Raw genomic sequence first — 25,055 nt, forward strand, 5'->3', positions numbered from 1 at the left:
GTTCAAGAGATAGTGAGCTCCCTGCCATTGCACGTATTCAAGCAGAGGCTGGCTGATGATGTGTCAGGTATGTTGCAGTGCTCAGGTACAAACTGGATCTAATGAGATAATATTTATAAACACCTTACAGGGCCTGGCACACAGTAGACCTCTGAGGTCGCTTTCCAAGACATTCTGTAATTCTGGGAAATGAGGCCAGGATCAACAAGAAAATAAGAAAGCACCTAGCTTTCCTAAAATTCTTCAAGTCCTCCAGCCCAGATGAACCACATCCTAGGGCATCATGAGAACAGGCAGAGAGGATTTCTGTGTCACTGTTAGTGACATTTGAGGAGTCCTGGAGATCCAGGGAGGTAGAACAGACATGGATATGGGAAAGCACATCAAGAAAGAGAACATGCAATGAGCAAGTCCAAGGCCACAAGCTCAGCTTTAACCTTGGGAAAAATTCTAGCACGTGGTGTCAATGAATGAATCATGAGCACAAGTGAAGCTAGACAAACCTCATTTCCTTTTTTAGCGGGGGCGAATAGACTGGCAGGTGAGTGTAGATACGATTTACCCAGCAATTAGAAAATCATTCAGCAAAGACTTTCACGGCATCCTCACGGACAAGATGGAGAGAGAGGACAGTTTTGTGACTCAAGACTTGGTTGGGTTACAGGGTCTAGAAAGCATTGATTCATGGACGAATGTTGAGTAAGCTAAAGACAATTTTAGAGGAGTGTCAAGATGGGGGGGGAGGGGAGGGGAGGAAGGAAAGGAAGGAGAGACAGAAAGAAACAGAGACAGAGAGAGACAGGCAGATAGAGACAGAGAGAGGTAGAAAGAGACAGAGACAGACACAGACAGAGACAGAGACAGAGAAAGACAGAGAGACAGACAGGCAGATAGAGACAGAGAGAGGCAGAAAGAGACAGAGAGAGACAGAGACAGATAGAGACAGAGAGACAGAGACAAAGATGGAGAGAGGGTTGGGGAAAGACAGAGACAGAGTCAGGCTTATTATTCAGGGTCTCCCACTCAGAACCCAAGTCAGGAAGCAGTGTATGAGCCCATGACTTCAGTCATTAATGGAAAGCTTCCTCCACTGACCCCTCACTCCCTTTTACTGAGATGTCAGACATCATGGGGACATCATGCAGATGTTCATGTTTAATGGATTCTACTTATGGACCTACCAGGAGCACCAGAATCACTGGGCCTTGATAGATGTAGTCAACATAGTTCCCTGGCTCTTTGCCAAACCAGCACCTGTAAAGAAAAGAGTCATGAATGACTGTGCTTCCAGACGAGGCTTCCATTAGCACAGACAGAGCAAGGCTCTCCTTGGCTGCCACTTGTGTGCTAGCTAGCCTCTGTGGAAGACAAGGCTGGACTTGTGCAAATGCAAATCCCAAGTCTTAACTCCTGAGAAAATCAAATGTTGATTTAGTATTTTATATTTTATTCCATTCTGTAATTGATTCTATTCTGTAACTGCCCAAGTCCCACTTCTTTGTCTCTGAGTTAAGTTTGGAAGTTCCACTTTCCTCTCTGAGCTAAATTGTTCCATAAATCACCTTAATTCAAAGAAGTATATTGCCTCTCTATATATATTGTTGCCCATGCACAATTAGGAGATATCTGTTATCTTTTTTTTTTAGTGAGGCAATTGGGGTTAAGTGACTTGTCCAAGGTCACACAGCTAGTAAGTGTCAAGTGTCTGAGGCCGGATTTGAACTCAGGTCCTCCTGACTCCAGGGCCAGTGCTCTATCCACTGCACCACCTAGCTGCCCCCTGATATCTGTTATCTTACCTACAAACCTTGCAAGATGCAGATGGATGCCAGGAAGGCTGGTCTGTTATCTCTGCTCTGCTGGCTGTCCTTCAAGAAAGTCTGGTCTGTTATTGAGGTGACACTAACTAGCCATGCAGGTGGACACCACCATTGAGCTTTCCATAGCAACAGGATGGAAGAGAGGTTTTTTTGAGCCTCGCATCTTGGACTTCCATTCAATCATATTGTTTTGCATCATTTATGATACTTCAGACTTTGTAACCAATCATATTATTTTCCATCTGCTTCTGTTCTTTGTTCTCTAGTTCTTCCCCAAACTATACAAAGGTCAGTCAGTCCAACCCCATGGTATTTTAACTAGATGACGAGCTTAATGGCCCATTTTATTGGCAATTGCTAGCCTTACCAATAAATTGAATGCACTTGGAACTTCATGCCTCAGTTTACATTAATTTTAATCATGACACTACTTTAGAATGGCCATTATCATTCATTGGAAAGAGTGCTGGCTGTGGGGACAAAGGAGACAGGTTCAAATCTCAGCTCTGCTCCTTACTGCTTTCGAGGCATTGGACAAACTACTTAACTAAGCTTCATTTTCCTCATGTGTAAAATGAAGAAGTTGGGCTGGCTGGCCTCTAAGGTGACACCGTAGTGACATACCAAAACCCCCGGGGAGTGTGGCCAGGGTAGGGGAAGAATCTCAAGTCCATACCTTGTGAGTGATCAGTTGAAGAAACGGAGATGTTTGGAATGGGGAAGACTTAAGGTGGGGGCAGGGATGCCAGCTGCCCCCAAGTATTTGAAGGGCTGCCCAGTGGAAAAGGGATCAGACCTGCTCTCTTGGGCCTCAGATTGCAGAATGGGGAAGAGTGGGGGGGAGAGTGACACAGAGGGAGATCACACCTCGCTGCCTGAGAAAGCCTCCTAACACTGAAAGCTGCCCCAGAGGGGAACGGGTTTCTTTGAGACATGGTGAGTTCTCCCTCAGTTGAGATTTCCCAATGCGATACTGCATATAAAGTTCATTGGGAAGCCAGGGGTTATATAAATGTTCACTATCCTTATTGTTTTGGTTTTTTGTTGTTTTTGCTGGGCAAAGAGGGTTAAGTGACTTGCCCAGGGTCACACAGCTAGTAAGTGTCAAGTGTCTGAGGCTGGATTTGAACTCAGGTCCTCCCGACTCCAATGCTTTATCCACTGCAGTACCCCCTAGCTGCCCGCCTCGCTATCCTTATTATCATGAGTTTGTGGTTGGGGCTGTTCTCGTTGAGGTGGAGGCTGGAGGACCATGTGCCAGGTGCATTGTGGAGGGGATACTTTGTATTCAGTGTGAAAATGGGCACCTGGATTTGCTTGAGCTCTCCAGTCATCCAGGTAACCAAAATAACTATCTTCACAAACAATCCTCTGATCTTTGTGTGACCAAGAACAAACCCAGCTGGACATGCAGGGAATCAGTAACCCTGAAACCAAAGACTTATCCAACTGCAGGATATGTGACTATGGATATGGACCTTATCTTCAGCTATTCTCTAACTTTGGAACAATCCTTTTCTTTTCAAAGAAATCTGCACAATCAAGCCTTGAATTGATGCCTTGTATATCACCAAGAACACCCTCTGATTGTGTATCAAAGGCCACATCCTACACCCCTGGAGTTTTTCATATACTTCCCCTCCCTTTGGGAGTGGGCCTTTTTAAGCCCACCTTTCCTCCAGATTTCTTGCCTGCCTTTCTTTAAACTTTATAAAAACCTTTGCAATCTATTGCATGGTGCCCTATTTGGCAATAGGCTGAAAAGCATCCATGTTCATGCTAGATTTTCTTCCCTGCTTAATAAAACTTTTCTTTTACTTTTTACAGGCATTGTATTTCTCTGGTTTTCCTTCCCTTTTAGGAATAAGGGGATTTAAATCTCAAGAACTCATCTTTACATCCTCTGGAGAACTGACCTTTGGATTCTCCAGCCTTCCCCTTTGGGGAATGAGAGATCTAAATTCCATTTAACAGAGGTTTGCCTCAGTTTTACATATGTATTATGTGGAAGACATATTTACTGAGGTCTTTTCTGATGACTAGTTTTGGGCTTTTGTGTAATTCTAAATTGTGTACATCTAAAATCTTCAGAGAACCAGAGGAAGGACTCCATCATGTTGGGAGGTTCCTCTATGAAAGACTTATGAGAAAACTGGGACAAGAACCATGCAAGAAGAGGCATGGGTGGGCTATGGTTGACACCAATGGAAGGAGTACTTCTTCCTGCCAAATATATCAAGGCTCTGTTGACATATTGATATCACAAGAGATCAGGGATGGAAGGAACACAAGTCATCTAGTCCAACCTCATCATTGTTCTGAGAAAGAACTCAGACCCAGAGAGCAGAAAGACCCTGCCCATGATCACATGACTGGTTGGTGGGAGTGAGAACTTGGACTAGGGGCTCTTGATGCTCAGCCCACATCATGTCCTCCCTATATTTGGCATAAAAAATCACCCCCACAAACACAGGATAAGGGAGACACAGTTATAGAAAAGACCACATGAAAAAGATTTGGGGGTATTAGGACCGAAAGGTCCACAGGAGGCAACAGTGTGTGACATGGTCACCATAAAAGCTACCACCATCTTGGACTACATTAGAGGCATCCTTTGCAGGATGAGGGGAGTGATCTACCTGTCTGGCAAGAGATCCAGCCAATCCCAAAAGCCAGACAAAGGTCCAGATGACCATGGCAGCTTTCTGGATGCTACAAGTGAGTCCTTGTAGCCATTGGGATGGTGCTCGTGGATCTGGGTCTGAGGTTGTAGCTTCAGAGAAGGGGCATTAGTCAAAGGCGTTACTACTTTGATGGCTTCAGTCAGGTAATTTTTGTTTCCATGGACACCAGTTTCCTTATCTGTAAAATGAAGGCAGTGAAGTCCCTTCCAATTCTACAAATGTGATTCTAGGATCCTGATGAGGATAAAAACCAAAAGAAACCCTGGATCAAGGGCAGAGTTTCTCCCTATTTAGATCGGAGAAGATGTAAAAAGTTAGCCATCTATGGTTGAGGTCCTCATGGAAGGTGTCTACTTTGTCCTCCTGGGTTTCAGTATTACTTGTAGGTAGAGAAAGGCACCTGGGAGCCACCAACTGACTGTGTGACCTTGGACAGGTCACAACCTCTCTGAGCCTCAGTTTCCTTGTTTGTTAAGTCAGAATAATGTTACCTCCTTTGTCTTTCTCATAAATGCCATCCTGATGATTTGATGATATAAATGTATCTGAAAATACCTCGTGAACTCTAAAGACCTACACTAAGGGAGGCCACAGTAAGGTGATCGGGGAATGAGGACAGCAGGAAAATGCAAGGCCCAGGAGGGCAGGGGCTGCTTCTGTTGTTTCCATACCTTCTGCACCTGGCACTTAGCGGGTACTTGGTCAGAGCCTGTAAACTTGGGGTGAACAGTGGCCCTGCCTGGGATAAGCCCTGCAGACAGGCAGGCTTGGCCCACAAGCCAGCAGCAGGAGGTGAGCAGGCTGGGTGGCCTCTGGGAAATTACAGAGTTCTTGTAATGATCCCTCTCCCTGAAGCACAGGCCCATTTGCTTAATACCAATATTCTGCCAATGGCGCTTTTGGGCTGTGAGTCATGGAACACCAGAGTGTCTGAAGCATTTAGGTTGAGGAGCTTTCAAAGGCCAATGGGGAGGAGTCTGAAGAGATAAGGAATTAGCCAGAAGAAGTGGAAGGAGGGAAGGAAGGAAGGGGGAAGGAAGGAAAGGAGGAGGGAAGGAAGGAAGGGGGAAGGAAGGAAAGGAGGAGGGAAGGAAGGCTCCAGCATGTGGACTGGGATTTCTTGGTGGTGGATGTAAAGTAGAGCACAGGCTGGGATGGCAGAGGGAGGGGGAGGTTTAACATGGGCAGGTCATGTTCTGATAGAGACGTGTTCTCATATGTGTACGTGTTGTCTCCCCATTAGAGTGAAAGCTCCTTCAGGGCAAGAGACTCACTTTGGCTTTCTTGGCATAGAAGAGCTTAATAAATCATTGCTGATTGAGTGAGTGGTTGCTAAGGAGACTGGGCACATGGATAGAGCTTACTGTGCAGCTCAGGGACTTGTGGGATGAGGGGCTGGTGCATACTTGGTTCTGGAGTGTAGGAAATACATATTTGTGGGACAGGAGAGCTCCAAACCAAACATCTGGGGGCCAATATGGATCCAGGGCTTCCCACATCAGGAGAGCCCTGGGCCATCAGGGTCTTTGTTTCCATTTTAGTGTCCAGCTCCTCTTCCAGCTCACTTGCCAGCGTGCTCCACCTCCACATTGGCTGTCTTGTTCTCCCCTCTATCTTCCACCTCCCCTTTCAGTCTTGCCTTTTCTAGAATGGAAGCTCCTTGATTGTAAGGGGCACCTTCTTTTCTTGTTTTAGCATCTCCAGTGCTTAGCACAGGACTGAGTACATAGTAAGTGCTTAATGAATGCTTGCTCTATCTATCATCTGTCTGTCTATCTATCTATCATCTGTCTGTCTGTCAGTCTGTCTATCTATATCTCAGATTCAAGTGTAGACTCGCTAGCCACCGCTCCTTGCTGGTGGCTCTTTGTGAAGACAGATGTCTTGGGGGTCTTCATTGGTGCTTTTCAGGTTTGGAACTCCCTGGGGAGAGTCCCCACCAGAGTCCAAGGTAAATGACAAGTCAGCCAGCTTGTGGAGAGAGGAATCACAACAGAGTGAATGGGAGCTGATCACCAAGAGGGCTGCCCTCTAGACCACCACCTGGAGGCACCCAAGCTGCCTACTATAGTAATAATAGACTGAAAAACTGAATTGACCCTAGAGAGCCCCAGCTATTATGATGTTGTCATGCCCCAATGAGGGTGCTGTTATTTTCACATCACCTACCACCCTCATGTAGGTGACCCATGTAGCTGGAATGGATGCACTTTCAGGACACTTGGAGCCTGAGGATGGGGAGGCATTGCCTCTAGTCACCTCTGGGACCCAGGCAGAAGCCATAAAGAAGTGGTATCCATACAACTTCAGGTCCTCCAGGAGTGTCATAGGACTTCCTCACTATAGAAAGGAGGACTTATTGACCTGCCATGATGCCCATGCTTTGGACATTTCATGGAGGCAAGGATCGAGAATTGGAACTGTTGGTACCCCTGGTGTCTTGAATGGGTATAGCAAATTTGGGGTTAGGTTCAAGACCGGGACTGATGACAAGGCTTGGAAAACCCAACAAAAGCAGCTTATGTCCAGTCCCCTCAAGGGTACCTCCCAGACCATGAGATTAGGTGAACTTAACTTGAAGATGGAATTCCACTGCTCACAGAAACACCGTCCATGTGGCCATAATGACAATGATGGTGATGGCTAACATTTCTATAGCTCCTTAAAGTTTGCAAAGCACTGTACAGGTGTTACCTCATTTGATTCTCATAGTGACCCCATAAAGCAGATTCTATTGTTGTCCTTGATTTACAGAGAAAAAAACGGTGGCTGACATAAGTGAAATAACTTGTCCAGGATCACACAGCCAGTAAGAATCTGAGGTGAGATTTGAATCCAGGTCTTGATGATTCCTACTCCAATGCTCTGTCCACTGCGCCACCTAGCTGCCTCATTAGGTCATTTCTCATGAATGTGCCCTTTGATTCCATGACCCAAGTGATCATCTCCCCCAACCCCACACAGTGAGGTATCTTTTACAGGAGGATGTTCACAAACATGGGACCACCCAATTTCCCACTGTGTTCAGTAAAGGGTGTTGAAAAGAGGTTAAAGGTTCAGCTCCTACTGACTACAGCCATAGAGCCACCCATAAGTGGAATGTTGTGTGGAAACAAGGAAATTAAGTGGCATCTATGGGCATCTATGTAGTCACACCACACATTTTCACCAGCACTGATTCCAGCTCACCAATAGCAACAGCGACATGAACAAGGACAGCAGCAGCAGCAACAGCAGTAGCTGATATTCATCTAGTACTTTGAACTTTGAAGAACTCTGTGCCTGCAGCATCTCACTTGACTCTTACACAATAAGCCTGTGAAGTAAGTTCTACAAGTATCAGCTCCACTTTACATATGAGGAAACTGAGACTCATGAGTTCATGATGTGCTCCAGGATGCATAACTTGGCCCAGAGTCATGATTCAAACCCAGATTCAGATAGCTTGTAACCCCCACCCTTTCAGACCAGCTGTGGAGCCTTCCCACATGCATGCCTAGGATGTCTCAGTGAATGTCAGCCATGGAAAACTGGGGTCCCACCTGCAAAGGGCAATCTGGGTTGACTGGAAGTCATCATGGGAAGGCAGAGCATTGGGGCAGGAGGAGAACAGGGATCCAAGAAGATTGTTGGGGGCCATTGTAGGCCTCTGGAGGCCAGAACCAGGGGCCAGGACTGTGCACACAGCAGCTGGGATGCACCATTGCTCAGTGACTGATGAAAGCTGACACATATTGAGCTGGGGTTCGATGAGGATGATTTACCCAGTTCATGAATTCCTAATACCATCATTAGTGGGAATGGCCTGCCTCCTTGCTGGGGTGGGGGGGTCACAAGATGACTGCAAGAGCCAGGACAGTTTGGATCGCTGGTGGAAACAAGGCTGCTGGTTTCATTTCACCAAAGAGAAGCACCCAGAAAAAAAAAGGAAAAAAAGGAGAAGCACCCAGCCATGATCACTTTAAGGTAGACAGGCCAATGAAAGCTCCCTTTAACTGTTAGGAAGTTTCACCAGAGATAGACAGGCTCTTTCCAACCACCTTCCCCAAGGAAGGGAGGGAAGGGATGATAAAAGAGAAGAGAAAATCAATACCATACACAGGGAAAACACAAGCATAGTGAGCAACCTGCCTCTTCATTGCCCATTAGGCATCAGAGTAGGGCTGAGATCCCCAGTCACAGAATTAGGTCTCTGACTCTGGATACATTGAAGCTTGGCAAAAATAGACTTGAATTGCCATTCAGGGCTCCCAGATTCTGGTGCTAACTAGCTCATTAGTACATCGTGTGGCCCTGACAGAGAACTTCCAATATGAGCCTGTTTCCTAATCTGGAAAACAGGATACGTTTTCTTGTCCTTCATCATGTCTGTGGCTTCTTGGAGCATAATACACATGTACATGTGTGTATATTTGTATAGAGGTGCACGCATATGTCCACACTCATATATTTTGTTGTTGTTCAATCATTTCAGGCACCTGTCCAAATCCCACAGTGGTGGGGCCTTGCTTCACATCTCAGCCTTGTTTCTGGCTAAATCTGGTGCAAACTTTCTGAAGAATGCCATTCTAGCATCTGTTTGAAAAATGGTGTCAGGAAAGTACATCAGCCCTGAGTCCCTGGCCCTCCGCCAAGAAGGCCAATGAGGGAAATCCCAGAGAAGGAGGCCCCTGGCTGCCTGTGGGACCTTCAGCAGATCCTTGATCTTCTTTGCATGTCAATCTCCTCATGTGTAAAATGAAGGGCCTCTAAGGGCCCTCCCAATGCCCACTCCATGATCCTGTGATACTCTGTCTCTCAGAACCATGCAGAGGTTGGGTCTGGATTAACGAAAGTTTGATCTTTCTCTCCCACTGTTTCCCTCTAGTCCCCCAGGTAAGTAGGAGCTGATTCAAGGACACACACATGCACACACTTAAATATGAATTATTTAACTCACTGCTCATCTTCATAGTAGAGTTTGCCGATGGCCCAGGCGATAATGATGGGGCAGGGGATGACTGAAAGAGAGACAGTTGTTAGGGTTATGAAAGGCATTTGTATTATGAATAATTAGGAGAGATGCCAGCACAATGGGCAATGACATCTTTCACTTATCCACCCCATGAATGGGACACATGATTATACCCCTGAATTTTCTCTTCCATTTGGCCATATTGAAGACCAACAGAGGTTTGAAGTAAAATGGGGCCCTAGGTGGGCATGGAGGGAAAGGAGATATCTCAGTGTTGTAGTGTGTGTGTGTGTTTGTGTGTTTGTGCCCCTCTGCTAGCATTCTCAAGTTAGACAAGAATTCTTTGGATTATCCATGATTTAGGGGCACATCCCTTGTGTTTGGATTATCCATGCGTCTGTTCCCCCACTCAGCACCAATAATAAAGTGGAACTATCCAGTGGGAAGATGACCAGAGCTTGGGGCTTTTGGCCTGTATTGGATGTATGTTGTTCAATACACAGAAGACAATGGTGAAGAACATTCTGCTCAGCCTTGGTTTTGATCGAGGACAATCCCCTCCCTCCCATTGCAAAACCACTTACACCATCCAATGAACAGGAAGACCCACTTCCTCAACTTGTCTGTAGAGTAGGTCATGACAATGGCTGTGTGTAGGTAGCAGCCTTCCACAAACATCCAGAAGAAGTTGGTCACCACAAAGTAGTTGAAGATGGTGGTGATGCATCGACACCAAGCCTGAGTCCAGGTCGGGAGAGAGGGTCAGTGGAGGGGGATGAATACTCGGAGCTGTCTCTTAATGGAATCCTCAAGCTGGAAGGGACCTTAGACATCACCACTTTTATCACTGGACCCTCAGCACTTGGCTCTTAGTAGGTGCTTAATAAATGTTGATATCAAGGAATTGAAGCTCACTCATTATCAATTACTTTCTCACTTCAGTCTCAGTTAGACACCTCAGAAATCCTGGTCTACAATGATTCATTCCTGATTTCATGTCATACAGCAATTGTTCCTAGCCTTTTTCTTCTCTGCTAGGACCCCCACCTCAGCATTCCCCCAACAAACTTCGACTTTGTCCTTTTTTTTTTTTTTGGCAGGGCAATGAGGGTTAAGTGATTTGCCCAAGGTCACAAGGCTAATAAGCATCAAGTTCCTGAGGCCAGATTTGAACTCAGGTCCTCCTGAATTCGGGGCCAGGGCTTTATCCATTGTGCCACCTAGTGGCCCCCAACTTTGTCCTTCTTAACCAAAATGGAGACTATATGGCAGGAATCTCAGCCCTCAGGCTCAGCCCTCCACAGCCTAACAATTATCATCTGTGCCTTCCCATGTTCTCCTCCCCTCCTTTTAGAGGGAGACGTTCCTTCTTGCCAAGGCTAAGCTCTTTAGCTATGCCCTGGAGCACTTCCCTCCCATCTTCTCCAGGACCTCGCTTGATAAATAATCTTGTATAAATTGATGCAGAAGAAAATGAGCAGGAGCACAAGCTATAGGATAACAACAATGCTGTATAGACAAGCCACTCCAAAGGACTTCAGAGTCATGATCGCTACAAGGAACAATCAGGACTCCCAAGGGCCAGTGAGGGAGCATCCTCCCGACAGAGGGACGGCTTCTGTCTGAGGCCCTGGCCTAGAAGGGAGTTTGCGCTGCTCTGCTGGCTTGGTGAGAGGGAGGACTCAGGTCTGAGGGCAGAGGAGAGGTGGGGGGTTGGGACAATCACACAAAAAAGAAAAAGGAAGGCCGATGAACCACTAACACAATACACAGACAGGAGAGGACCCCCAGCGGGCAGGCAGCTGAGCAAGGCTGCCCTGGCACGATGCCAGCCACTCCGAGGGACTTTCAGTTTTATATAAGAAGCTGCTCTTCTGTGCTTTGTATCGCCCAACAGCAGAGGGGCAGGGGAAAGCCTGAGGACCTGGCCTCGATCCCTCTCTGATGCTTGATGCCCATAGGACAGAAGACCAGTCTGGGGGTCTGGGGAATGATGGGCTGAACTGGCTGCCCTCTGAGCTCCTTTCCAATTCGAGATCTCTGTGACTGGGGAGGGCACGAGAGGAGCCGCTTACTGGCATCTGCCACATCTGTCTTCTAGGCAGACAAGGGTTTTGTCTCACTAAGGTGGCCAGGGCTGGGGGTTAGTTTGTCCCCAGGGAAGAGAGGATCTAGAAAGCTGCTTCATGAGCTCATGTCCCTGCTTCTCCTTTTAAAAAAATAATAAACATTTTAATTTAAAGTTTTGAGTTCCAAATTTTATCCCTCCTTCCCCCCTCCATGAGGCAGTAAGTAATGAGATATAAGTTGTACATGTACAATTATGTAAAACATGACCATATCAGTCATTTTTTATGAGAAAACTTGAATAAAAGAAAAAAGTGAAAGAAAGTAAAAAATAGCATGCTTCAGTCTGTGTTCAACCAATATCAGTTATTTCTTTGGAGGTGGATGGTATGCTTAGTCCTTTGGGATTGTCTTGGATCATTGTATAGTCAAGTCATTCACAGTTCTTCATCAAACAATATTGCTGTCTCTGTGCACAACCTTCTCCTGGTTCTGCTCACTTTACTCTACATCAGTTCATACAAGTCTTTCCAGGCCTTTCTGAAATTATCCTGCTTGTCGTTTCTTATAGCCCAATGATATTCCATCACCATCCTATACCACAGCTTGTTTAGCCATTCCCCAATGGATTGATTGATTTGATTTCCAATTCTTAGCCACTACAGGAAGAGCTGCTAGAAATATTTTTGTACAAATAGGTCTTTTTCTCTTTTGGGGGATGTCTTGGGGATGTAAACCTTCCCACTTCTTCTAAATGCCCACAAGCCATCCTGTGTGCACTGTTCTAGAGTTGTGCCAGGAATAGCACTGAGCTCGCTAGCCTCTACTAAAGGTCGATGGTCTTTGTGCTTTGCTGCTTCACTGCATCCCCACAAGAGTCCTGGAAGCTGGCCCTGCCCCTTACCTCATTGTTCTCATGGACCGTGTGGTCAATCAGCTGCAGGAGGAACCAGAGGATGTTCCGGAGGATAAAAGTCGTGATGAGGTTCCAGTGAATGATATTCCGGAGGCAACGGATGCTCCTGTGTGGGGAGGCAAAGGCAGTGAGTGAGGAGTTTTAACCCCCATCAGGGGAGGCTGCCACAGCCCAGCTCACCTCCCATTCAACCGCCAAAGTGATCTTCTTAAAGCCTAAGTCTCGACATGGCATCCCCCTACTCATTAAACTCCAGTGGCTTCCTATCCCGTCCAGGACCAAAAGCCTGGGGGAGGGAAATGGAGAGTGAGGGGAGAGAGGAGAGGAGAATAGAGGTCAGGGGAATGAAGGAGCCAGGAGAGAAGGGACATGGGGGAGGAGGGACAAAGGGAGAAGGGAGTCAAGAGGGACATAGACCGGGACAGTCAAAGATGGAGACAGAAAGAACAAGATGGAGAACAACACAGACAGTGAGATGAAGAGAGATACGGGGACAGAGACAGCAGAAGAGATAGACACACAGAGAGAAGGAGCGAGCCCAAGAACAAGTGTCGGTATGAGTGGGACAGGGGCTGTGACTCACTGCAAGCCGAGGAAGAGCAGGAACGCTGCGAGGAGGGCCCCCATGGACACGCAATGACCCAGGTAGTTGATGATGAGCGCTATCTTGTAGTGCACGTCATATTTCCTCTGCGGGGAGACACAGACAGACAGATGCAGAGATGGGGGATGGAGAGATGATGCCGGCCCAGGAAGAAGCTGCCCTCCCAGACCCCTCTTGGGCAAGGAGCCTGGGCCATGGGCCTGGCTCCCAAATAGTTTCCTTCTGGAGTGTTTCTGAGGCAGGGCAGGGATCCCTCCACCCTCTGGATTCAGAGCACCTTGCTGGTGGGGAGACACCTTGTCTTCTGTCATCAGCACGGGGGCCTGATGCCAAACCTTGACTCTCAGCTGTGACATTAACATGCTGTGCCACCTTGGTGAAGTCACTTGTCTCCCTTGGGCCTCAGTTTACCATCTCTGCCTATCTCACAAGGTGTTGTGATGGATTAGTGAGATCATGGATGAGAAGGGCTCTTGAGCTATAGACATCTCTCCCAATGTCCTTGGCTTTACAGCCATCTTGTCTTTGTTCATACTGTTCTGACCCCTCAGGATGCTTTCTCCCATGATCTATCTTTGCCTACCCAACCTTGAAGGCTTAGCTCAATTACCATCTTCTCAATGAAGCCTCCCCTGATCCCCAAAATACCTGGCTTAATGCTCATTGGATTGGATTGAGCCAACTGGGGCAATCAGGGGACGAGGCTTATCCAGTACAGAAGCTTTCTGGGCAGGGGACATTAAAGAGCTCCTGCCCTGGCCAGACTTCAGACCCATCACTGTTTAGCTGACAGAAGCTCACGGGAATGAGACTGGGAAGAGACCTCAGCTATGATCTTGGGAAGCCCCTCTCCCCCCCCACTACGAGGAAGCTGAGGGTACCAGAGAGAATGGAAGTCATGTCCGAGGTCACAGGGCCAGAGTTATAGCTTTGTTCACTGTCCAGATTTAAGGGAGTGATTCAGATTAGATGGAAAAGTCTGTTCTGAGTACATTTTTGGAGAGTCACTTGTTAAACCTTTCCAGCACACGACTCTGTGGCATCTCCATCGCATTGTAAGGTTGACAAAGTGCTTTCTCAGGGAGCCTTCAAGGCAGGAAATGCTGATAATAAATGTCACATTTCTCTAATGCTTTAGTGAGTCTTCACATCTGTGATCTGATTGTAGAGTGTCAGGTGTGTTCTCTCCCTTTAATGAAGGAGGAGATTGAGGTACACCCCAGTTAAGGGACTTGCTTGGCATTCTGCTGCCAGGGTGGGGGGAGACACGAGGAAGAAGCAAAGGGAGATTTGAACCCAGGTCTCTGGCTTCTAAGTCTACTCTTTCCCTACCACACTATATTCCAGTGGTAACAAATCCCTGCCCTTTAAGGACATTATTTGCGAGTGGACTTAAATACTGGGAAGAGTCCCAAGTCTTTCTCATTCATATCTGGGGACTAAGATAGGTGACTCCTTATTTTTATCTGTGGTCAGAAATGGGGGGTCTGTATAAAATACGGAAAGAGATTTCCTCGTGTGCTGGATGTGAGCATCTTTTGTCCAGAAGGTAGCCTCCTGGTTGCCTCTGGCTGCCTGCTGCCCACCTCCCTGGGACCAGGTGGTGTGAGAGTCGGGGGCCCTTCGCTCTGTTTCTCTAGGGCTCTTTCTGGTGCTTCCATTACACCCTGTGAGCTCCTGGAGAACCAGGCTTGTGACCTTCCCTCTTGTCTCCTCTGTGATTGGGCACCCCGGGGGCCCAGGAAAAGCTTTTGTATGAACATCACCCTCTAGAATCTCATGAGCACCATGACCCAAACATCTGCCCATGAGGCTTTGGGGGTGGATTTGTGTCATCCTGTCGGGGTGGTGGTGACTGGAGCGTGTCTGGGGAGGGGACACTCACCTTGTCATTCAAGATGGGCTCACACTGGGAGTAGTTGATCCTCGAGGCCCAGGTGCCATTGCCTGTGCATTCTCGGTAGGCATTCCCTGCAAACAGGACCCAAGCCAGTGGTCAGAATGAGGAGGGGTGGGCATGGCACGGGAGAGGCAGTACATGTGGCCATTACAGCGGCTCTTACAGAAGCTTTAGAGTGTAGCTTTGGCCTCGTCATTGACTTGCTGTCATTTTTCATCTCCCCAATTAGAATGTGAGCCCCTTGAGGGGAGGCACTGAGCTTTTTGTCTTTCTCAGTATCCACAGTCCTAAGCACAATCCTAGACACTCAGCTGTTGTTATTCCTTCCTTCCTTCCTCCCTTCCTCCCTTCCTTCCTCCCTCTCTTCCCTCCTTCCTCCCTCCCTCCCTTCCTTCCTCCCTTCCTTCCTTCCCCCTCTCCTTCCCTCCATTCCTTCCTTCCTTCCTTCCTTCCTTCCTTCCTTCCTTCCTTCCTTCCTTCCTTCCTTCCTTCCTTCCTTCCTTCCTTCCTTCCTTCCTCACTTCCTTCCTTCCTCACTTCCTTCCTCCCTTCCTCCCTTCCTTCCTCCCTCTCTTCCCTCCTTCCTCCCTTCCTTTCTTCCCTCTCTCCTTCTCTCTCTCCTTCCCTCCATTCCTTCCTTCCTTCCTTCCTTCCTTCCTTCCTTCCTTCCTTCCTTCCTTCCTTCCTTCCTTCCTTCCTTCCTTCCTTCCTCCCTTCCTTCATTCCTCCCTTCCTTCCTTCCTTCCCTCTCTCCTTCCCTCCATTCCTTTCTTCCTTCCTTCCTTCCCTCCTCCCTTCCCTCCTTCCTCCCTCCATCCCTTCCTTCCCTCCTCCCTCCCTCCCTTCCCTTCCTCCTCCCTCCCTTCTCTCCATCCCTTTCTTCCTTCCCTCCTCCCTTCCTTCCTTCCCTCTCTCTCTCCCTCCCTCCATTCCTTCCTTCCTTCCTTCCTTCCTTCCTTCCTTCCTTCCTTCCTTCCTTCCTTCCTTCCTTCCTTCCTTCCTTCCTTCCTTCCTTCTTTCCTTCTTCTCTTTCTTTCTTCTTTTTTCTAGGGGGCAAAGACTTTGAGAATTTTGTTTTTGAATTCACTGCATTGTAGGTCCTTAAGAAGTGAATGCTGGTTAACCAATTGGTAAATGTTTTGATCATTTTGTGCTGGTCCAGAGCTCCTCTGAAAGACCCGGTAATGGAACACACCTGGAGAGCTCCTTTGACCTCCCCCCTGACCCAGGCCCCACCTGGAGAACCTGTGTGAAGGTGTGCACCTTTAGCTCTTGGGCTTCACACTTGGTCCTGGATCATAGAAGCAGAGATTTTAAGCTGGAAGGGGCTTTAGAGACCTCCTAGTCATGCCTTTTTCTTTTACAGAAAAGGAAACTGAGGCCCAGCAATGTGAAGTGACTTGCCTAGGGTCACAAGGCAGTAAGTAACAAAGCTAGCACTTGAGCTCAGCTCGTCTTATTCCAGGTCAGGGGATCTTCCCGCTGCACAATCCTGACTCTCCTGTTTGCTTCACTGTTGAGGTTTTGATTATTAATATTTACTTTCATATTTCCTCTAAATTTAATGGCTTAAAAACAACCATTTTCCCTGCCCCCACTTACACATATTGAGACATGAGTTATTATTTATTTTTTTGTGGGGGGAGGCAATTGGGGTGAAGTGACTTGTCTGGGTTCACACAGCTTAGTAAGTATCTGAGGCTGGATTTGAACTCAGGTCCTCCAGATGCCAGAGTCAGTGTTCTATCCACTGCAACACCATCTAGCTGCCCCTGACATCGGTTATTTTTTGTGTACATCATTGGGACCCCCGTGTATGGCTACCCAATGGTGTGTGGGCCATACACGACTCTAGCCCAATCAGAACCAAAGTCACATGACCACTTCAGATTGACCTCTCTGAATTCTCAGCAGCTGTTGAACACTCAATGCAGGCAGCAGGGAAAAAGGGTTGGCTGTGCCCACTTACCTGCTTGTCCGCTCTCAGCAGCACGTGGCTGCATTTCGGCTCTCTGGGCTGAGCGGCATTGAGATAGTGCAGGGAGGGGTTGGCTCCATCACAACCACAACAGAGAAAAAGTCAGGCTCTGTTGTGGTTTGTGCCTTTGTTAACTCTAAATAAGAAAATAGCTACAGAGTGGAAGACTCACATGGAAATGCTGGTGCAGATTCAGACAGGAGAGGACTATGGCAGAAGCCAGAGAGCCTCAAACCAAGTTAATTTAAAAAGTCACCTCCACTTATTTGACAGGCACTGAATTAAAAAAAAATTAAATTCATACTTGCGGGGCTTCCAGAACAGAGTATTTTATTAAAGGAATTGGTTTTTAATAGCTGCTTGGGAACTCAATCATTAAAAAGTCATGATCATTTGGCAGCTCTGCCAAGGAAAGCTGTTCTAGCTAGGGAGGCTTTGAGCGTGGCCCAGAGACTGTGTCTGACTGTGCGCACGTCTGCTGCCTGAGGTGCAGCCCATGGAGGAGGGAGGCGCTTATCCCCGAGGCAGCCACAGGGGGGGCACCCACAGCCTCAGACTCTCCGCTAGGTTGCCAGGGACCGCTATCTATATGGGCAAGAATCACAGGTAGGACAGATGCCAAGGGCAGTTGTCTGAGCCTTGGCGAGCCTGCTCTCTGAGGCCCCAGTGCAGACATCTCCACCAGAGAGCCCACCCATCCCATCTGTGGATCCCTGTTCTAGGTTTGGTCCTTGGTGTTGGGAGTTGAGCGCCGACTGGCTTTGACTGCCCAGTGTGGAACCTAAGCAGGTCATAGCAGGAAGGGGCCTTTGGCAACATTTGGTGCATGCAGACTATGCCCTAGACAAGGAAACTGAGATGCTCAAGGTCAGGTGCTACAGTGGCCTTCATCCCACAAACCCCATCTTTGCCTGATGCTCTAGGAAGGAAGAGCCCTCCAGGGGGTCTTCACAGGGTGGTGTGACCAACTGGACTCAGCTAAGGAAAAGGATGGGGGTGCACAGTGTTACAGACCCTGGGCCTGGAGTCAGAAGACTTGTTTGAATCATGACTCAGCTACACCCTAGCTACGTGATCTTGGACAAGTCACTTCCTCTCTGGGCCTACTTTTCCCCCTCCCCCACCCCGGACCCCATCCTGTAGAATGAAGTCAGACCAAATGGCCTTTGAGGGTAAGAATATCAGTCTGGCGGCTGAGTATAGGATGGATCGGAGAAGGGAGAGACTAGACCTCTACTGGATCTGCCAAACTGGGTCCCATTCAGAATGTGGGCTCCTTCCATTCTGGATTTCTGTTGACACCACCACCCAAGAGACACAAGGCAGTAGAACATGATTGTCCTCCATGATACCACCCTCAAAGCATTGGCGCTTAATCAATGCTTCATCGAGCTTATTCACTAGCTCCCCTGTGAGCTGAATGGACTTGAGGCTAAAATTCTATTGGCTTCAATCAGTGCTGCTTAATGAAGTGGGCTTACATTCCACAAGCAAGGCAAAGTGTCCAGTCTAAACTCTGGCCGAGGACCCTGTAAGTCTCTGTGGAAGCCGATTTTCTGGCAGTGTTTCTTCAGTGGCCTCTTAAGCTCATCTTGTGCAAACGAACTTAGCTGGAGAGTCAGTTGATGTGAAGGTGGAGGCTCAAAGGAGGTCAGGAGGGACTTCCTGCTTGAGGAAGCATCTGCTGCAGTCAGCAGCTTTCTTCTAGACCTAAAGGTTTCATGAAGTGCCACCTCCCGCTGGCCCAGTGACTTCTCCCCTCACTTGGCAGCATCTTTGTGTCTCTCTGAGAACATGAAGGGCATGATGGTTGGGAGCCCAGGACCCCTGAAGTAACCTGACCCAATATCCTGGGGTCAGGGCCCATTTGGACCTGTGTGTGAATGGGGCGGGAGAAGGGGATTCGGGCTCCCAGGGGCTGCGTGTGCACCCCGGCTCGGAGACTTTTCACAGGTGTGACCCTGGGCCTCCCCAGAGACTTTTGGGGCTTTGGTTTCCACATGGAGAAGAGGAGGGGGTTGTGCTCCATGACCGACTAGTAAAAGTAAAACGTGCTGATGGGGGCTTGTGACATGCACCTTGGAGAGGATGCTGAGCCACAAAGTGCCCAGAAGCTCATGTAGCTAAGTGGGTCCCAGAAAGGGGAGGAACTCAGTCAGTCAAGACGACTGTTATTGTCTTTCGATGGTCCCCAGAATCCACTTGGTTCCACCTGCTCCTGGTGCTGTCCTTCCTCTTGATCATGGAAATCTATTAACAGCCATTAAATCCTTTTCTGCTATTGACTGATGCTGGCATCTTTAGGGCATTTCCTACCCTCCTTAGCGGCCTCAGCAGTGGCACAGGGTCCTCTCCAGCTACCTCTTCCCATGCATCACCCTCAAAGATTCCAGTAACCCTGCAGATGATTCCTCTTGTAATCTCGTCCTCACTGAGCCCCTCAGTTCCTACTCAGGTGGGAGAGGCAAGCTTGGTCCAGGTTCCCCTCTTCTCTGGGGCCCTCATCTGATGGCCATCTTCATGTTTTCTTTCAATCTCAGACCTACAGAGGCAGCTAGATGGTGCAGTGGCTAGAGCCCCGGGGTTGGAGTCAGGAAGACCTTAGTTCAAATCCAACCTCAGACATTTGCTAGCTCTGTGACCTTGGGCAAATCACTTCACCTCTAGTTGCCTGTTTCTCCATCTGTAAAAGGTGGACAATAATATCACCTACTTCACAGGGTTGTTGTGAGGATCAAGTGAGAAAATATTTGTAAAGCGCTTAGCTCAGTGCATGGCACATAGTAGGTACTAAAGAAATGTCTGCTGTTATTATTACTTCTCTATTAGTGTCTTTCCCTTTGCCTATAAAGAAGTACCCCACATTTCCCTTGACCCTGCTATGCCCTCAAACTGCTGTTTTCTCTCTTTCCCTGCAACACCAAACTTGTAGTTCATTTAGAAACCTATCATTTTATTGTAAGTACCATTCATTCGATACCATTCTCCTCCCCTATTCAGAAAGCTTGTGTGCCCCATCAAATTGTAAACTCCTTGAAGGCAGGGATTGGCTTTTGCCTTTTTTATATCTCTAGCATTTGGCACAATGCCTGGCACATAGTAGGTGCTTAATACATGTTTATTGATTAACAAAAATTAAAAAGAAAGAAAACGGTTTGGCAGAACCAACCAATACAGCAATCATATCTGATTGTGTTTGCAATATTCCACACCCATAGTCCCCCACTTCTGCAAAGAAGAGGATTCCCTGTCAGACTTTTAGAAGGAAGAATATATACTTGCTCCCTCTATTTCCTCAGCCCCCTGAAATCTGGCTTTCATCCCATCCACTGAAAGAGCCGGCAAAACGATTTCCTTCTTACCACAACCAAAAGCCTTTCTCACTCTTCATACTTCTGACTTTCCTGCAGCGCTCAACGCTAGTGACCACCCAGCTCTCTTTTCCCTAGGCCTTTATGATGATGACCCCTCCCCCACCCTACTACTCCCCCCTCCTACTTTCTGATTGCTCTTCCTCGGCCCCTCTGTGAGTTCATGGGCCATATCTTATCCTTTAAGTGTTGCTGTCATGGCCTCAAGACTTTATCCTTGGTGCCCTCTTCCCTTTCCTCCCCTCCCCTCCCTTCTCCTTTCTTCTTTCCTCCTCTCACCATCCCTCTCCTCTTCCCCTCCCCTCTCCTCCCCTCCCCTCCCCTCTCCTCTCCTCCCCTCCCCTCCCCTCCCCTCCCCTCTCCTCTCCTCCCCTCCCCTCCCCTCCCCTCTCCTCTCCTCTCCTCTCCTCCCCTCCCCTCCCCTCCCCTCCCCTCCCCTCTCCTCTCCTCCCCTCCCCTCTCCTCTCCTCTCCTCTCCTCCCCTCTCCTCTCCTCTCCTCTCCTCCCCTCTCCTCTCCTCTCCTCTCCTCTCCTCTCCTCTCCTCTCCTCTCCTCTCCTCTCCTCTCCTCTCCTCTCCTCTCCACCTTTCTCCCCACCAAACCCCTTGCCATCATCTTTGCCTGTGACCAAAGATATCCTGGCCTCTGAGGCCACCACCCTTCAGAACTCCCGTCGTGTTCCCCTTTGCTCCCCCTCAGCCAGTGCAGGGATGGTTTCATCCTTGGTCCAACCTTCTACAAGAACAATTCTGCCTCCTGGCTTCAGAACTCCAATGTTCTTATCTCTGACCCCAACCTCCTACCCTTCCACTTCCTCTCCTGCCTGGGTTCTCCTAACCCTAGTTATCACCCTGCTCTCCAGTCCCTTCCTCAGTCCATCAGCTCTGCTCTGGCCTCAGCTCCCTCCCTTATCCCCGGCTGAGCAATCGAAGCAGCCAACCAGCTTCCCTCGGGTCCTCTCCACAAGTGCCCAATATACACTCTCTCTCACATACTCACACGTACAAACACACACCACGCCAATCCCAGTCCCTGGCTCGTGCCCAGTGGCTGCCTTCTCTGCTCCTTCTCTTGCGCTACTGAACTTCGTCCCCGGAGCACATCACAAACGTACTTGAATCCACCTCAATGGCGACCCTACTCTTCATGCCTGACTGACTCCCTGACCTCCTCCAGAGGCTCCTCGAAGCCTTCTCTGTCCTCAGACCTCTGGGCTGCCACCTCCCTCCTCGCCTGCATTCTACGGTCCTGAGGAAATGGAGACCATCTGTGGTAAGCTCCCTCTTTCCTCCACTCCTCTTTCTCCCCCACCCCACCCCATCTGTCCTCCTTTGCCCCAGCCCCTGATGAAGAGGGGGCCCTTCTCTTCCTTTTCTTTTTTTTTTAACTTATATTATTCTTTTTTTTTTTGGTGGGACAATGAGAGTTAAGTGACTTGGCCAGGGTCACACAGCTGGTAAGTGTCAAATGTCTGAGGCTGGATTTGAACTCAGGTCCTCCTGAATCCAGGGCCAGTGCTTTATCCACTGCGCCACCTAGCTGTCCTCTCCCCTTCTCTTCCAAAAGGACAGCTCGTCCATATGTGCCCTTGGTCATGGCCTCATGGGGCAGAAGCTTGCCTGGGGTCCTTCCCTCTCTCTCCCCTCAGTCCCTTCTGATCTGCTGGCTCCTTCCCTGCTCCCTGCAAACATGCCCAGGTCTCCCCATCTCCCAGGGTCACCAAAGGGCTGGGGGCCTTGGGTGAGGATTGCAAAGAGGCCTATATCAGGGGGTGTGGGGAGGGCTTTGGTTAAAGTACACTGGCCTGGGCACTCCTTCTGCAGAGTCTTTGAGCAGGGGTGGGAAATCACATGACAGGGACGTTGAATGCGGTTCAGGTATGCCACCCCAGATGGCCATGGTGAGGCTGGGAGCACAAACAGGGGCTATTTCTGACAAGGGCTGCATCCGTTACCATGGAAATGCCCATGACCTTGCCAAGTCGCTGCAGGGCTTGTGTGCCACCAGGACAGCTGTGGGCATTAGGGTAGAAGGGAAGGGAGCTGGAGGGAGCTGCAGGCCCGTGTGCATCTCAGGGGGCTCTTTCTGGCTATGTTCTCACACAGGCTGCCTAAGCAGTGCAGGTCACGGTGCCTCCTGCTTCTGGATGCAGAAGCATTTCTCCTTCCAACCATCCTTCCCCTTTAGGGACCCCCATGAGTGATATTGCTCAAGTCAATCCACTTCAGCAAGCATCAGTTAAGCACCTACTGTGTGCCAGGTGCCAGAGGTACAAAGAGAAACAAAATAGCCCATCTGATACATACAGATGAGAGACAGGGATGGACTGGAGCTGTGACTTAATGGATAGTGGGAACTCCCAGGTGAGGAAATTCACATTGCCAATGCAGGTAAACACCCTTTCTGCAACTTTTAGGCTGAGGGAGGTGCCTAGGGGCATGGAGTAAGGTTAAGAGACTTGTCCAGGGTCACCCAGCCAATATGTATTAGAAAGGATCTTGAACCCAGGTCTTCCAGATGCTGAGGCCAGTTCTCTGTCCACCACAATAAGAAATATAAAGTAATTTCTGGGGCAATCAGGAAGACTTCCTTCAGGAGATGATGCTTAAGTTGAGTCTTGTAGGGAGGCCAGGCAGGAGTGAAGAAGGAGGGGCTTCTGGGCTTGGACACAACCTGTGTGAAGGCCCAAGATGGAAGATGAGATCATGTAAAAGGAAGACAAGGGGGCCACTTTGACCATCGCTCTCTGCTCCTCTGGAAACCTCATGCTGTTCCTTTTTCTCAGCCCCTTGTGAACCAGGACAGTTGGCTTGTTCTCTCTCCTCTCTCATGGTCTGGGGTTTTCTAAGGGCTCATGTCATCAGGAAGTGGAAGGAGGAAGATGGGGCAAAGTGTTCAACATGAGAAAGACATAGATTTGCTGGTCCTTCCTGGCAAAGCCCAGACCATGGGCTGGTGAGTGAGTGATGTCCCTATCAATTGCCACATGCCTCAGCCGAGTTCTTAGTCAGACATCTATGATGAGGCCCAATGGGTTTTCTCTTTCCTCTGAATGCCCATTGGCTGAGTCAGAGGTGGGCAAAGGCCAAGCTTGGCCCCACAGTTGACCAAAAGCTATCACATTAACCTTGCTCTGTTTGGCTGAAGGGGGCACGACCAGGAGCAACAGGGACTCAGTTCCAAGAGGCTGATGGAGGCTCAGGTCAGGAAAAACTTCCTAACCATGGGAGCAGAGTCAGAATGGGTTGGGCTGCCTTGGGAGATGATGGGTACCCATCCTTGGAGGTCTCCAAATAGACACTGGGCACCACCTGTCATGTGTGTTCAGGTGGGGGTTGGACTGGATGGCCACTGAGACTGCTACCAACTCTGGGACCCGAGGTTCTGTAAGGAGGGCCCTAAAGGAAGTGGGGGATGGACTTCCTCTGTGTGCTCCATAACGCAGGCGTGGGCACTGCTGGAGGCAGGTTCAGCTCAGGCAAAGATGGACTCGTGGATCATCGGGGATGTTCGACAAGGGAGAACAAGTGGACTTGGCTGGGTGGTCACATGTCAGGGACGGTGCAGAGGTGAGACAGGGGACAGAGAGGACCCCTGAGGCTCCTCCCAACTCAAAGCTTCTACAACAGTAGCTCCAGGGGCTAAGATCCAAGACCTTAATGCTTCAGGATCTTCTGTGTGCGGCATCATGCCTGCTCCTAGGCCACTACCAAGGAGCCTCCTACCTATGCCTTGCAATTATTCACAGATCCTTGGAAGATGGACAACAGGGGACCCCTGATCATTAACACTGGCAGAGGAGGTATTATGGGAGAGATGCTCATTCCCTGTGGTTGTGGGAGGGCTGCAGGCCAAAGGGGACACCATCAGCCTGTGGCTCCCCAGATGTTTCCAGTTGTGGACACCTTTGAACAGACTCCTGCAGGCCCTCCTGGAAGAGAGCTTTAATCACATCTACACTGGAAAGCCCAAGGGGATGAAGAAAGGCTCTTCAGATGACCACAGACCTTTGTACTGGCACTCTATGAAGTCGTCCGGGTTGAAAAGGAGGAAGAGGACAGGATCACTCTCAGAGAATTAGGAAGCCCCTTGGATGAGCCCATACTTCCTATGAAGGTGAAGGCTCATCTTTGTGATGCTGGCCTTCTGTAAATGTTGTCTTGTGACAGCAGGCCATGAAATACACTTATTTCCAAAGCACTAAAGATGACCATCCTCAGAGAGCAACCAAGGGGTGGGATGGCTGGGGGCATACTGTAGCACACAGCCCATGGGAATTCTGAGGATGAACGGAGCACAAGAGGAGGCCATCCAGGAGGAGGGGATGGCCACAGGGCAAGATTGAGGGATCCCAAATGGATGCCAGAGGGCTACACTGAGGTCCTCAGAAGGTAAGGGGGAAGGAAGCAGGGCCTCTGGGTGGACCCCAGGGAGCCTGTGGGAGGATGTGGACCAACGAGGGTCTCACAGACTGGGCAGGTAGGAACGGGCTTCGATCAGCTTTCCCTGCGGAATTCCAAATGGATGTGTTCACACACAGACTTATTAGTGTCAGAAAATCATCCTCTGGAAAAGCTTAGGGGCCCTGGTCATCGATGACTGCACCTATGTGAGGGGTACCTGGCCGGGTGATGGGGTCCTTTTGTCAGCATTCCACAAGGAATCCTCTGGATCCACAGGAAACGCTTCCCCACTCTTCTCCCTGAACTGCTATGACTCAGTGGAGGAGCCCTGAGTCCCTTATCCTGCTTTCTCAGCCTC

The 25,055-nt window shown here is 49.0% G+C and overlaps 1 protein-coding gene across 7 annotated transcripts in view; it reads right to left on the minus strand.

Moving 5' to 3' along the window:
* The window catches only part of CRHR2 (corticotropin releasing hormone receptor 2), a 102,317-nt gene that overhangs the window by 18,601 nt on the left and 58,661 nt on the right, over window positions 1-25,055 (minus strand). For all 7 annotated transcript variants that reach the window (XR_006354051.1, XM_043971994.1, XM_043974610.1 and 4 more), the window contains 6 exons: window positions 14,931-15,016; window positions 13,025-13,131; window positions 12,430-12,547; window positions 10,043-10,196; window positions 9,444-9,504; window positions 1,182-1,254 (listed from right to left, as the gene is read on the minus strand). Coding sequence is in view for 6 of the 7 variants with exons in the window: in XM_043971994.1 (XP_043827929.1) it covers window positions 1,182-1,254; window positions 9,444-9,504; window positions 10,043-10,196; window positions 12,430-12,547; window positions 13,025-13,131; window positions 14,931-15,016 (599 nt within the window). In the remaining variant the exon portion in view is untranslated. The remainder of the gene's footprint in view (window positions 1-1,181; window positions 1,255-9,443; window positions 9,505-10,042; window positions 10,197-12,429; window positions 12,548-13,024; window positions 13,132-14,930; window positions 15,017-25,055) is intronic.

This window comes from Dromiciops gliroides, chromosome 1 (assembly GCF_019393635.1).
Source record: "Dromiciops gliroides isolate mDroGli1 chromosome 1, mDroGli1.pri, whole genome shotgun sequence".
Taxonomy (NCBI): Eukaryota; Metazoa; Chordata; class Mammalia; order Microbiotheria; family Microbiotheriidae; genus Dromiciops; species Dromiciops gliroides.